General features: G+C 51.3%; 1 protein-coding gene across 1 annotated transcript in view; it reads right to left on the reverse strand.

Moving 5' to 3' along the window:
* LOC107123374 (short transient receptor potential channel 5-like) overlaps positions 1 to 14832 on the reverse strand; it is a gene marked incomplete at its 5' end in the record, with an annotated part of 88902 nt that overhangs the window by 41196 nt on the left and 32874 nt on the right. The window contains 1 exon segment of the mRNA XM_015426612.1: positions 7560 to 7882. Coding sequence (XP_015282098.1) covers positions 7560 to 7882 — 323 coding nt within the window.

A 14832-nucleotide genomic window follows, 5' to 3' on the forward strand; every position in this document is an offset into this window, starting at 1 on the left:
GGGGAAGGGGGGGTTCAGATCCATGGCAATGCCGTTCCATCTTGCCGGCCCACAGATATAATTTCTTCTTTTGCTGGCTGCCCGTTCTTAGCAAGTCATTCCCGCTGGGTGCCTATTCGAGGAGCAAAATGTCACTTGGCACCAGGGGCGTTAATGAGGACTGTTTCGGCTTTTAAGAGGCAGAGTGAGCCGCCAAGGCAAGTCTCCAACACCACCGCGGGTGCCCTGCTTTCGGCCCACCTGCCAGGGTCAAGTCTGCTGCTCTAATGCTCCCCCCCCCGCCGATCCTTTGTTTCCCGAAAACCTCGGCCCCTCCCGTCTGTGCCCCCTTACACAGTGTCGTGTGTTGCAATTTTGCTGATGTGTACGCGGGCAGGTGCGGGTGCCAGGTTTGCTTTTGTGTGCGTTCAAGGGCCGCATCGAGCAACTATGTGTAGTTTGCTTGTCAAGTAATACTCCTCACCTTCCCTTCAGCTTTCCGTCATGGGCTTGTGCCCATGCGGAAGGTACGAAGGCAGCTTTTTCTAGCCAAAACGAAATACCAGGTTTTGAGCTGCGTTGGGCCCCATAGAAGCAGGGCGAAACAGTGGCTCCGGGAAGCAGTTACCTGCTTTGCCTCCTGAGTCACAGCTATTCTGCCCATGAGATTCAAGAGAAGGGTCGTTCAAATGTACCCTGCTGGGAAGGAACTCACAGAAGCCACTGGGGAGCAGCCCTCGGGAGCCCCCGCTGGAGGCCCAGCAGATGATGCAATTACATTTGTTTGTTTGTTTATATCCCGCTTTTCTCCCCAAAGCTGGGACCCAAAGCGCCCGGGGAACACGGTTTCCCCCTCCTCCATTTTCTCAGAACAACAACCCTGCGAGGTAGGTCCATCTGAGAGCCTACGACGGGCCCAAGGTCACCCGGCAGGCTTCCATGGCAGAAGGGGGGATTCGAACCTGGGTTGCCAAGGGTCCTAGTCCACCACTGTATCCACTGCACCACACCAGCCCTCGGAGGGCAACGTGGTGGCATTGTGGGTGAATGGAGCTGCTCAGTCCTGGTGACGGCCAGGCATTATGTTGACAAATAAGCGGGCCTTTCAGAGTCTCTGGTGCTTTCCGAGCCTGACCTGGAGGGCTCAGGGGAGCTCGATCTCAACAGATCCCAAGAGCTAAGCAGGGGTTGGCCCTGGTGAGTACACATCAACACAGGAAGCTGCCTTCTACTGGATCAGACACACACACCCCGGCCCATCAGAGTCACTCTCGTCTACTCGGACTGGCAGCCGCTCTCCAGGATCTCAGGCGGAGGTCTTCCACATCACCCACTGACAGATCCTTTTAACTAGAGAGAACAGGGATTGAGCCCAGTCCACCAAGGAAGGCCAAGGCTGCCATGCAGAGGCAGACAACGGCCAATCACCTCTGTGCAGAATCAGGCAATGGCAAACCACCTCTGAATGAAGAAGAAGAGGAGGAGGAGGAGGAGGAGATTGGATTTATCCCCCGCCCTTCACTCAGAGTCTCAGAGAGGCTTACAAACTCCTTTTCCCTTCCCCTCCCCACAACAGACACCCTGTGAGGTCGGCGGGGCTGAGAGAGCTCTTTCCAGAACTGTCCTCGAGAGAACAGCTCTGAGAGAACTTGTGACTGACCCAAGGTCACACCAGCAGCTGCGAGTGGAGGAGTGGGGACTCAAACCCGGTTCTCCCAGATTAGAGTCCGCGCACTTCACCACCACACCAAACTGGCTCTCTGCGGAATCACCACAAGTCAGCTGAAACCTGATGGCAAAAAAAAAAGAGAGAGAGAGAGACGCACTCTTTTCCAGGGGCTACTCTGAAGTGAGAGCCAGTGTGGTGTACAGGAGAGAGTGGTGGACTAACATCCTGGGTGAGCTGGGTGTTCGAATCCCCACTTGCCATGGAAGCTTGCCTTTGGCCCGTCACAAACTCTCCGCCTGACAATTTCAGTAGTAAAACTGAAAACTCTCCGCCTGGCCTACCTCTCAGAGTTGTTGTTGTCAGAAAATGAAGGGGAGGAGCACGATGTTCTATAAGCTGAGGAGAAAAGTGGGGTATAAATAAATAAATGGAAACGCGGTGCAAGGGCAGTCCCCCGGACCCCTTGGCACTCAGGGAAGCACACAGCCCTACCGAACAGGGTTGTTGTAAGCAATGCTCCCTCTAAGCTATGGAGTTTTATGAGCAAAAAGTCCACTTTGTGAGCGACTGGCATTAAAGCTGTGAGTGAGCGATTGGGCTGCTGCATAAATTAGTTTGCTCTGGAGCCCTCCTTCCTGAGCGAAGACAAAAATGTGTGAGCCGGAGGCTAAAAAACTGTGAGCTAGCTCACACTCACTCAGCTTAGAGGGAACACTGTAAGGCTCCCTGATGAGTGTGTACACATTGAGCACATAGAGAAAAAGAGCCTTATTATTAGTTATTGCTGTTCGAAGTTTGAACAGGTTCCTCCCCCTATCTGTCACTCAGCATCTACTACAGTACTCAGGAAGAGGCTAATTTTCCAGACTGATTTGGAAAAAAACCCCAGTTTTTAAAAATCCCTCAAAATCAGATTTGAGTATTTTTTTTAAAAAATCAGCGATAGTCTTTTTAAAAAAAGTGTTTAAAGATAGTAATTGGCAGGCAACAAAAACGTATGGCTTTCTAAACTCATAATTTCTTTCAGGGCTTTTTTTTGTAGAAAAAGCACAGCAGGAACTCATTAGCATAACAGGCCACACCCAACAGCAGAAACATATTAGCATATTAGGCCACACCCCTGACAGAGCAGCTCATTAGCATATTACACCACACCCCACACTACCAGAAGTGTGGTCATCCAGCCACACTCACCTTTTGCTTCTTATTCTGTTTACCTTGTTTGTTGTCAAAACCCAGGGCCTTTTTTTGTAGCAGGAACCCTTTGCATGTTAGGCCACACACCCCTAATGAGTTTCTGCTGTTGGGTGTGGCCTATTATGCTAATGAGTTCCTGCTGGGCGTGGCCAACTCGGGAGCCAGCCGGAACTCTGTTCCTGTGCGTTCCTGCCCAAAAATAGCCCTGATTTCTTTAAACCAAAACTGTGATCCTGCATCCAGTTCAATGAATTACGGCTGTTTGGATGGCAGCGTCTCATTCTTCAAACATACACCATGATCTGGGACGCTTCACCTCAAAACACTATAAACATGACACAAGAAATCGTAAGTTTGTGCTTGGCAAGGCAGACTGTGTCAACCGAACAAGGGGGGGTGCTGCGTTTCCACGTCTGCTCTGCCGTACCTTCCTTTTGCAAAGCACTTGAGGCATTCAAGGAAACCATCTTGCTTAGCGAATATACACAGAACCGAAGAGAACCCCTTAACTTCACGGTCGCTTCCACTGGCAGAGTCAAATTCAACAGTGTAAAAGGACTGTCTGGCTAGAGGTTTTCCATTATACACTTGGATCCTTGAACGGGAATTCGATCAAAGATCCCCAACACGGTCCCCACGGGCACCACATCGTTTCTGGTGCTTACCAAGCGTTTTTAGAGAGTGGGAGGGGTCACGTGGGGCTTCTACCCAGCAAGGGTTTTGATTGGCTGTTGGAAATTTGATTGGCTGTGCAGATTTTTTAAACTGTTGCTTCGGCAGCAGCTGGGCACCACGGCACAAAGATATGTGCGCCTGAAGGTGAGCGGCGGCAGCCAATCTATGTCTGCCTTCACCTCCCGCGGCAGCCATTCTGTGGCAGGCGTTTTGTATCTGTGCCCACCACACCGTGTCAGAATTCCAAAGGTGCGGCGAGCTCAGAAAGGTTGGAGACTCCTGAATTAGACCACTGGACATGTTGTTTAAATCGGAACATTAAACTGGCCTGTTTTCTTTAGGATTTAAAATGGTCCGTGATTTAAATCAGCTTTTCAAACTTAGTGCTCCACTAAGTTGCAGTGCTTCACCGCTACCAGAGAGCCTCCCCGTTAACCCGAGGCTTAATTTCCTGATCCATGCAGGACTGAGAGAAAACGGTCTGGGGCAACAGAAGGGAGGGAGAAGAAGAAGAAGAAGAAGAAGAAGAAGAAGAAGAAGAAGAAGAAGAAGAAGAAGAAGAAGAAGAAGAAGAAGAAGAAGAAGAAGAAGAAGAAGAAGAAGAGGTGGAGGAGGAGATTGGATTTATACCCCGCCCTTCACTACCCGAAGGAGTCTCAGAGCGGCTTACAATCTCCTTCCCTTCCCCTCCCCACAACAGACACCCTGTGAGGTAGGTGGGGCTGAGAGAGCTCTTTCGAGAACTGCTTCTGAGAGAGCAGCTCTGAAAGAACTTATGACTGGCCCAAGGTCACACCACCAGCTGCATGTGGTGGAGTGGGGAATCAAACCCGGTTCTCCCAGATTAGAGTCTGCGCTCCTAACCACTACACCAAACTGCCTGGGGAGGTGGGATGGGGCAGACCACACGGAAAGTAGTTGAAGAGGACCTGGGCTGAGCAGGCCCTTTGGATCGTAGCCCACACTAGGGTTTACCAATCTCCAGGTGGGGCCTGGAGATCCCCCGGAATCATGAGTGGCCTCCAGATGACAGAGAGCCGTTCCCCTGGAGGAGATGGCTGCTTTGGAGGGTGGACTCTTTGGCCTTGTACCCCACTGAGGTCCCTCTACTGCCCAGAACCTGCGACCCCCAGACTCTACCTCCAAAGTTTCCCAAACCGGAACGGGTAACTCTATCCCAGCTGCCTGCTTTTATGAGCTAACAGGCAAAAGAACAACAAACATGGCCGCTTCTTCGCCTCTGGTTCGGCCTTCGGAAAGCTTGATTTCAGTAGCCAATGCCATGGAGAGGTGTCAGCAGCCACCCTGGTTCCCGGGCAAAGATTTCCTCTCAACCCCCTTCCCCCACGCCACTGAATCCCAACTCAAACTGGATATGGAAACAAACGGAATGATGTTCCTGGCTCCGTACTGCCTACTCTGCCTGGCTCCATACGCCCTGGAGGAGACCGGGGCCTCTGGGAGGCCGTCCTCCTAGACCTCTCCTCCTGGTGACCCTGGTGGCACACCGTGTGCAGAGGGCAAATCGACTGAATGATGTCTACATCGTCAGTCTTGTCCGCATCACATTCCCGGTCACACGAGACGTTAATGAAACTGTTTCAGGGGGCAGCCATGTCTGTCTGTGGCAGAACAGCCGGATTTGTGTTCCAGTTGCACTGTGGCAACTGGTAAGATTCCTGGGATATCTGCTTTTGAGAGTCCCTTCGTCAGAGGTGAGCTTTGACTCTCAAAGGCTCATATCCAGGGGTCATTTTGTAGAAAAAGAGGTGCAAGAGCTCATTAGCATAACTCATTAGCATGACTTATTGCATATGCCACACCCCCTGACGTCACCGGAAGTGTGTCAGAAGGCAACACCCACCACTCAGGCTCCAGTGGACTGTTTTGGATTGCTAGCCTTTGGGGGGGGGGAAACATGCAGATCTGCCCTCGCAGAGGAGGGAGAGCTTGTACCTGAATAAAACTTGGTCTTAAAGGTGCCACTGGACTGTTTTGGACTGGGGGTGGGGGTGGGGGTGGGGCTCTGCAGCTTACCTGGCTGCTTCTTGCTCTGACTGAGGGCTGCTGGGAGCAGGGGGTGGGGCTTGTTGCATGTGCCCGCCCCCTGGACTCTTTACTGCCGGAGCTCCGCTCCTGTGCGCTCCTGCAGGAAATGACCCCTGTTCATAGCCAAAAAACGCCTTGTTGATCTCTCAGGAACTACTGGACTCAAATCTAACTATTAACGAAAAATGGGCCCTTTAAAAATTACATGCCCGTGGGTCGTTCCGGCCACTGCATCTCAAAAGAATTTTGCAGAAATCGAATAGATGCAGAAGAAAGCAAACAAAATGATGAAGGGATTGGAGCACCTTCATTACGAAGAGAGGCTGGAGCCTGGGCCTTTTTTCTTTAGGGGGGAAAAACAATTAAAGGGAGAAATGACTGAGAGTAATGAAATTCTGCAAGGCTACGGAGGGAGAGATCTCTAGATCTCTTTCTCTCCCCCGTAACATTTTAACTCAAGGTCAGCCCATGAAATTGATTCGACGGTGCCTTTGGGACATGTATAAGAAAGGACTTCTTTATAGAAGGGATAATTAATGTATGAAATTTACTGCGATAAGATGAAGTTATGGGCTGCATGCACACAGCAGTGATTCTCCTTGGTGCTTTTACTGCCACAGTGATCAGATGAGCAATGAATTCCTGCCTGACTCCAGGTGTCTTGCAGCTCCCCCTCCCCATTTCTTTCCAGGCAATCAGGACAAGAACTGCCTGCACCTTTCCTCTTATATCTCCACAACCAAAAGGGCTAGATACCGTTTGCTTAACAAATAAAAGCTGAGAATGCAGAGGAATGAGTAGATCATGGCAATAAATCACTACGATGTTGCGCTGTAGTGCAATTGAAGTTACTCATTTTTTTTAAAGCCCTCCATTGGTGCAGAAAAGGAACACGGCAACTAGAGGAGATAACGGAAAGAAAATGGTTTCTGTGTAGGTGGCTGCTCATCAAGGCGGCACACAAATTGTGTTCTTTCCAAAAAGCTTGCACCAAAGCAAGCTCGGGACCGATCAGAAGAAAGTGGGGTTTAAAACGGAAAGAGGACAATTGGAGGACGTCACGTGGATGCTCAAAAAAGCACTCCCGTTTAGAAGTGAAGGTGAAGCAAAACATCCGTGTGGAAGCTGCCGCGCCATTAGATCTGATGAACTTAAAGGGGGGGGGTAAGAGAAACAGATGGAAGACGTGTCCATCAAGAGCTATTGGTCGTGACAGCAAAAGTGAACCTCCATGCTCAGAGGCACTGTACCTCTGAGTACTTGTGGCTGGTGGGAGGGTCAAACAACGGGGGAGGGCTTCATGCCCTGCTGGCTTCACAGAAGCACCTGGGTGGTAACTTTTAGAAACAAGAGGCCCGATCTGATAGCCTCTTAGTCTGATCCAACAGGGCTCCTGTTTTGATCAGCCCTGTTGGATCAGACTAAGAGGCTATCAGATCGTATACACACACACACACACACACACACACACTCCTGGCTCTTGGCTTACTGGGGGGGGGCAGGGAAGAAACAGTGTCTAATGTCAAGCTCATGGGCTGTGTTTTTTAAAGCGTAGCCTCCTTTTAGCAATTTTGTATGACTCACTTCACGGAGCGTTTGTGGCAAACTGACACAGATATCGCTTGACGGCTATTTGGCCCCCACGAAGAGGGGCTCTTGAAAAGCAGAGGACGATGTTTCCTCTTGGAACAAACCCCCGTGGCCTTTTTCTTTTGTGATATGCAAATGCTAACGACAGGAATCACAGCCTTGGCGTCCGAGGGCCTGTCACTCCCGCACGGCTACTGACATCGGGCCCTTCTGGAGGCCGTGGAGCCGCCGGCGGAGATCGCACCCGCCACCTGCTTGCATGACCCTGACAAACAGCACATGACTAAACCAAGGGACTTTCATGCGAGTGGCATCCAGCCCGCCAAGGCCTGGGAGGGGAGCAAGAGCAGCGTTCGGGGACCCAGGAGTAGGAGAGGAGGAGGAGGAGGAGGCGTCTTACGTGGAGAAGGCATTGTTCTGCTTCTCGCATCGGATCCCCTTGCAGTTGTTGGGTTCTTCCGAGGCACTGGTTTCGTAATAGAAATAAAGCTGGTTGAGTCCATTGGCAAACGCCAGCAGCACCAGGCAGTAAATAAAGAGGAACTTGAGGATGTCTAGCAGCATGCGTCCCAGAGAGATCTGCAGGGGTCCCAGGTGGGAGTTTGCTGTAAACAGGGAGATGAGACGCAAGGAGCTTAAAATGTTTGATATTGCAAAGAGGGCTTCTGCAATGAGAGTGGGGTGCCACATTTCCCATTCCTCCCTTGGACGGGAACCATTGTACTGCAAGAAATAATAGGGGAGGGGGGGGAAAGGAACACAGGTGAATGGTTGCAGGCAACATTTTCAAACCACACAGTTCAGTTCAGTTTTCAGAGCATTTGCACGGACAAACCGAGAGCAGTGATTCCCCCAGCAAGGGTGACAGGCCCCCGTCAGGGGCAGGGGATCCCCCGTCCCCAGTCATTGCCCCCCACCACAGATCAGCTGGCCAGCGGGGAGGGGGACGATGACTTACCAGCTGTCGAGGGAGGCCTAGGCTGGCATCGCTGCGATATTGCTGGCAACGTGGCAACATCACTTCCAGGGCATGCCGGCAGTGAGGTCACCGTGTTGCCGGCGACATGAGATGCTTTTGTACTCTGGCAAAAACTCTATGGTAAAAAAGAAGTCTACCATAGAGTTGCTGCTCAAACACCAGAGTGTCTTGTGTTGCCCACCATGCAATGACATCACTTCCAGCATACAACAGAAGTGATGTCGTCGTGTCGTCAGCAAAGCTGCTGCATCAGTGGCCTAGGCTTCCCCTGCTGCTGGCAAGTCCCCTCCGTCCTTTCCCAGTTGCCAGGACAAACCTGGCAACCCTATCCCCCAGTGTAGCACTTATGGTGCCCACAGCTATCTTTCTTGGTGCCCACTTGCTTCTTCCCCCAAACCCTTCTTCTCCCAAGCAATTCTGGCTTTCCTCAGTCTGGCAGAGGCACCAGGGGGTGGCTGGAGAACTCTCAGGATTACAACTGATCCATTCCCGTATGTGTGTGGGGAATGGCTTCTTTGGTGGATGGAGTCTTTGGCATTGGAACCCTCTGAGGCTCCCCTTCTCCCCAAATCCTGTCCCCCCCCCCTCTCCGCTGCCAAAATCTCCAGGAATTTCCCAACCCAGAGCTGGCAACCCTAGGGAGGAGGTGCTTCAGAAGATCTTTCTGTCTCTAGGAAGCACCTATTTGGAAATAGCTGCCCCCATCACAGGAAGGGGTGTGGCCTGAAACTTCCCACCAGTCTGTGATTGCTCCCCCTGGCAGCCATTTTGTGATCAGCCGTACCTCCCAAGGCAGCCATTTTGTAGTGTTATCCACTATCCTTTCTTAATATTCCTAATGTGTCCACAGGCCTCAACAAGGTTTGGGAGGACTCCAGCCCGAGATGAATAATATTCCGTGAATGGAGGTGCCACGGAGGGAAGGCAGAAGGGCCTGCCCCCTCCCACTTCCTTTCTTCCCCAGGTTTCAGATTAGGGTTGCCAACCTCCAGGTAGGGCATGGATTTCTCCTGGAAGTACAACCCATCTCCAAACAACAGGGATCCGTTCCTCTGGAGAAAACAGCACCTTCGGAGGGTCGACTCTGGAGAATCTCATCCCTTCTGAGCTCCCATTCCCTCCCCAAACTCTGCTCTTCTCGGGGTTTGCCCCCCCCAAAATCTCCAGGAATCTCCCAGCCCAGAGCTGGCAACCCTATTTCAGACCATGTTTGAGCATACGTGGGCACATGAAGCTGCTGTAGCCCAGTCAGACCACTGGTCTACTATGTTTAGTATTGTCTGCTCTGATTGGCAACGGCCCTTCAGGGCCTCAGGCAGCCAAAGTACTTGCAGATGCTGGGGACCTTCTGCAGGCAAAGCTGGTCTTCTTTGGTTGAGCTGTTTCCTTTCCCCTGCGGACACTGAGATTAGTAAGAGAACCTCTTTCTGACCATTCTGGGGCCACGACTGAAGCTGCTTCAGACTAGGGATGTGTAACACCCACCCACCCCCCGGTGAAAATATCTGTCCCGATATTCCTGAATCCCTATACCGGCATGGTATTTGAATTCAGGAAATATTCAGGAAACCTGATTTTTTTTTCGACTCCATTATACCTTATGGGGACCATTGGTCCCCGTAGTGTATAATGGAGAATCGATTCGGGGTTCTTGGGGAGCTGGGTTTTTTGAGGCAGAAGCACCAAATTTGCAGCATAGCTGCTAGTCCCGCTCCTAAAAACACCCACCCACCCAAGTTTTAAAAAGATTCAACCACGGGGTCCAATTCTACGGCTCCCAAAGAAGGTGCCCCCACCCTCCATTACTTTCAATGGAGGTGGGAAAGGCATTTAAAGAGACTGTGGTCTCTTTAAATGCCTTCTTAGCCTACTTGCTGAGTTGTGCTGTGGTGGCAGCACAGCTTGGAGAAGGTATTTGTAGAGACCTTCTTTAAATGCCTTCTTCAAGCTGCATCGCTGCTCTCGTGGTTGTGGCGCATGTTGGCGAGTGAACTCAGATAGCCTCTTTAAAAGACTTGCCTTCTCCAAGCCATGTCACCACCGTGGAAGTGCGACTTGGCGAGTGGACTCAGAAGGCATTTAAAGAGACTGTCTCTTTAAATGCCTTCTCATTGCCTCGCCCAAATAAAAGCCGAATAATATTGGCTTTTATTCGGGCACAGCTATATCGGTAGCCGAAAAGAAACTCTAATTTCTTTTCAGCTTAACCCCCCCCCCAAAAAAAAAATACGTAAGGTATTTGGGGGGGGGAAGGTTTTTTGGGTATACTGAACGCACACCCCTACTTCATACCTCAATCCATAGGTCAGAACTGTCTACTCTGACTAGCAGTGGCTCTCAGACAAAAAGAAAGCTTTCTCCAACACCCACAAAGTGAGATCCTTTTAAATGGAGGTGCCAGGAACTGGACCCAGGACCTCCCAGAAGCAAAGCAGTTGCTCTACCATGGAGTCATAGTCCCACCCTAGGGTGGCTCAGCACTGAATGGTCTTAACTATTGATGCAGCATCAAGAGTTAAGACCTCTCCCAAAATTACATCTGATGTCCAGACTATGGAAATCAGTTGCCCTGGAGAAAACAGCTGCTTTGGAAGGGAGGCTATGACATGGGGGCCCACTGTGGTGCCTATAGGGGCCATGACACCCACCAACTCCTTTCCTGTTACCTGCCAAGTGTTTTTAGAAAGTGGGCAGAGCCAGATGGGGCTTTAACCCAGACAGGGCTCTTTTTGTAGCAGAAACTCCTTTGCATATTAGGCGACACACACCTAATTTAGCCAATCCCCCAAGAGTTTACAGTAACCGCTGTAAGAAGAGCTCTGGAAGCTCTTGGAGGATTGGCTACATTAGGGGTGTGTCGCCTAATATGCAAAGGAGTTCCTGCTACAAAAAGAGCCCTGCCTCCTCATTGGCCATTCGAGATCTGACTGGCTGTGCAGATTTTTAAATACATGGCTTTTGCAGTAGGTGCCACCACAACACAAGGACCTTCACGGTGTGAACGAAAGTAAGCTGCAGCAGCCATTTTGTGCCTGGCCGTGCCTTCTGCAGCAGCCATTTTGTGGAAGCCATTTTGTGGAAGCCATTTTGTGGCTGTGCCTAACATGGGTCCCGTTCACACGGAGCATTTGCCATGCTAAAGATACGGATGATAGGTGGATTTTCCGGGCGCAATCACACTGCAACATCTAGGAAGCGTAGTGGACCCGTGGCTAACCCGTGGCTTCTTGCCGAAGATATGGAGTAAAAAACTAGTACATACAATGTGCCAATTTCTGGAAAACGTGGGGCAAGGGTGGGATCACATTTCTGCTGGAATCCCGTGGCATCCGGCGCCCGCCCATGTCCCGTCGCAAACCAGATGTGTTTTTTTTAAGTCTCCACAGGATGCTCACAAACGCCCACCGGCACATGCACACACTGTGGAGAGGGGGAAAAATTCTCGTTTGCCACAGAAGCGGCATCTAGCGATTGCCAGTGTGATCGCGCCACGCCGCTTCTTTGCCGCGCTGCAGGATAGCCGTGTGATCGGCACCTAACGGCATACCCACAGGACCTCCACGGGACATGTGATCGGGCTGCCGTGCGTTACTTTGCTCCGGGGCAAACAGCCACCCCCCACCCCGCATTTTCCGGCCTGTGTGACCGGGACCATGATGTATCATAATTCCAAAGGTGGCCACACGCTCAAAAAGGGTTGGGGATCCCTGCTCCACGGCATTAGACTGTACTGAGGTCCTCCCCTCCCCAGGACCCAGCCCCCTAAATCTCCAGGAATATCCCAACTCTAGTTCCTCCTCCTGTTGTTGTTATTTATTCATTTTTAAAATTCTGATTCAGGATCCAAACTCTGAAATAAGTCCAACTAGAGAGGATAAAACAGCCTTGGGAGGGCCTTTCTGAGGGAGAACGAGTGGGTGTGAGAGGGATGTTGGGGGCCCCCCCACCATCAATTTCCCACCCCCACATCCTCAGCCCACCACTGGTTGAGTGCGGGGCACACCATTTACCAAGATAATGTGTCGTTCCGACCTTGATGGCCCTTCAGGATGATAATTTGCAGCATTATCTTGCCTCAGCCACCGATTCCAGCTTCGAGCTGAGGCCGCCGATGGTAGTGCGGTAATTTAGTATTAAGTAGTGCTCCGTTTTAATAAGAATGTCATTGCAGTTGAAATATCAGCTCCCGCAGTGCCTGGCCTCCCTTCTCGAAAACCTCTCTTAATCCAAACCTTATTCTTTCCATAGATAAACAGAGTAGATATACTCCCTAGTGCCTCTTTTGCCAAATACATACATCGGGGAAGTCTAGTCTGCTGGCTGTGTGGCCTATTAATTTCTAAATGGATGACTTTCCCTTCCCTTTCTGTATGCTAAGATGTATATACCAGCAGAGTACAGAGTATAAAGCGGTCGAAGAAGCAGAGTATTGATATAAGGGCTGCTTTTGTCGGCTGGGATAATTGCCATCCTCCACGCCATGGGCTGGATCCTGCAGACCACTTCCTGCTAAAGTTGCCAACCTCCAGGTAAGTCCTGGAGACCTCCCAGAATTACAGCTGTTCTCCAGATGAGAGAGATCAGTTCCCCCTGGAGAAAAGGCTCCTCTGGAGGGAGGACTCTGTCTCTCCCCTGATGCTCCTCCGCCATGACAGTTTCGCTCATCTGAGCAGGGCCTTCTGTGGGTGCCAACCTGTTCTCTCAAGAGCAGTCCTCAAAAGAGCTCTCTCAGCCCCACCTACCTCACAGGGTGTCTGTTGTGGGGAGGGGAAGGGGATTGTAAGCCACTCTGAGACTCCTTCGGGTAGTGAAGAGTGGGGTATAAATCCAATCTCCTCCTCCTCCTCTTCTTTAACCGGCCAATGGGCCAAACCAACAACTGCCCATACAAGTGCCTTTTCCGTGGTGGCCCCAACCTTGTGGAATGCCCTGCCTGAGGAGGTCAGGAAGGTTCCCACTCTCCTGGATTTCCACAAACTATGCAAAACTGAATAATTGAAGAGGGCTTTTCTGTACAGGCAGTAGACCTGCAGTGTACAAAACGATTCACAAAGTTACTTGGAGAAATTAGGGACTGTGGTCTATATTAAGGTAAAGGTAAAGGTTTCCTTGCTCGAAAGCCAGTTGAATCCGACTCTAGGGTTGCGGTGCTCATCTCCGTTTCAGAGCCAAAGAGCCAGCGCTGTCCGAAGACGGTTCCGTGGTCATGTGGCCAGCATGACTAAACACCAAGGCACACGGAACGCTGTTACCTTCCCACCGAAGTGGTACCTATTTATCTACTTGCAATTTCTTGCTTTCGAACTGCTAGGTTGGCAGGAGCTGGAACTAGAGACGGGAGCTCACTCCGTCATGCGGCACACTCGGGTCTCGAACTGCTGAACTACCGACCTTCCACAGCCTGCAGTTCAGCGTCTTAACCACTTGAGCCACCGCAGCTCCTATACACTATATATACTGGACACAATTTGCTGTAAATGGGATCCTACTGTGTCATCTTGCATCATCTAATCGGCCGCGTTAACGCTTGTGCTTTGCTTTCAGTTCTGCTTTTCAGACTTTTGGCTGGTTCTACAACCAAAATCCTATTTCATTGTTTATCGAACGCCCCATCCTTTTGACCGTATTGACTGTCTCTGTGGAATCTGCCTTGAGTCCCAGTGAGAAAGGGAGACTATAACTCATGTAAACAAACTGTACCCTGCTGAGGCTCTTCTCCGGGATAAACTCCCCCCCCCGCCCCCCACCACGAAATCTCCAAGAATCTCTCAACCCACAGTTGGGAACCCTCCTTTCTGCCAATAGATGCAACCCCAGCCCCGGCTCAAGATGTTTGTGACATAGGAAGGTTCCTTGGGGTGGGTGAATGCTGCCATTAGAAGGATGAATTCACAGGATCCCAGACCGCTTGCAGCGCCTTCTGTTCCTTCTCTCCAGGAGGAAGAGTTTAAGACCTGCATTGGTCCATTACCTGCCGGAGGCCAGAAGGGGTTACCAGAAACCACACATACCCCTAAGACCTTGCACTGAATCTTGACGGGCAGTTTTAACGGCTTGCTTTGGGATCTAACCTTGGCCGCAAACTGGGGCACAAATATAAACGAACCAGCGGGGTGGAGTTCAGGAAGCCTGTGTGGCTGAGACATCCCCTGTTGACTCGGTGTACATAGGCCACCCTGGGAGACCCAGTTTCAGATCCCCACTCTGCCGTGGAAGCTGGCTGATGGTCCAAAGGGCATGCTGTCTCGTGCTCTACACTGCCTCCCCTAGTCTCTATTGTCTTAACCATAGAGCTGAGGGGAGATTCCTAGAGAGTCACGATGTGGAGGCCAGTATTCCTCCCACTCTTTGATTCTTCAAGGGTGGGAACTGGGGCTAGGGGTGGGTAATTCCAAGGTCATTTCGGGGGGGATTGCGGGGGATCGCAGTTCCCCCGACTTAGGTACAGGGGGCGGGGCACATGACGAAACCCCGCCCCCTGCTTCCAGCCGCCCCGCTTCCGGCCCTCATCCAGCCAGGAGGAGGCAGGAGAAGAGGGAGGGTAAGTTGCAGCTTCACGTGTGTTCATCTGGCAAGTAGAAAAGAGCCAGAGTCCAGGAGCACCTTAAGCAGAGGTCATTTCGGGGGGGATCGCAGTTCCCCCGGGTGAGGTACGGGGGGCGGGACACATGACGAAGCCCCGCCCCCTGCTTCA

The sequence above is a fragment of the Gekko japonicus genome, unplaced genomic scaffold (assembly GCF_001447785.1).
Source record: "Gekko japonicus isolate JY-2015 unplaced genomic scaffold, Gekko_japonicus_V1.1 scaffold1828, whole genome shotgun sequence".
Taxonomy (NCBI): Eukaryota; Metazoa; Chordata; class Lepidosauria; order Squamata; family Gekkonidae; genus Gekko; species Gekko japonicus.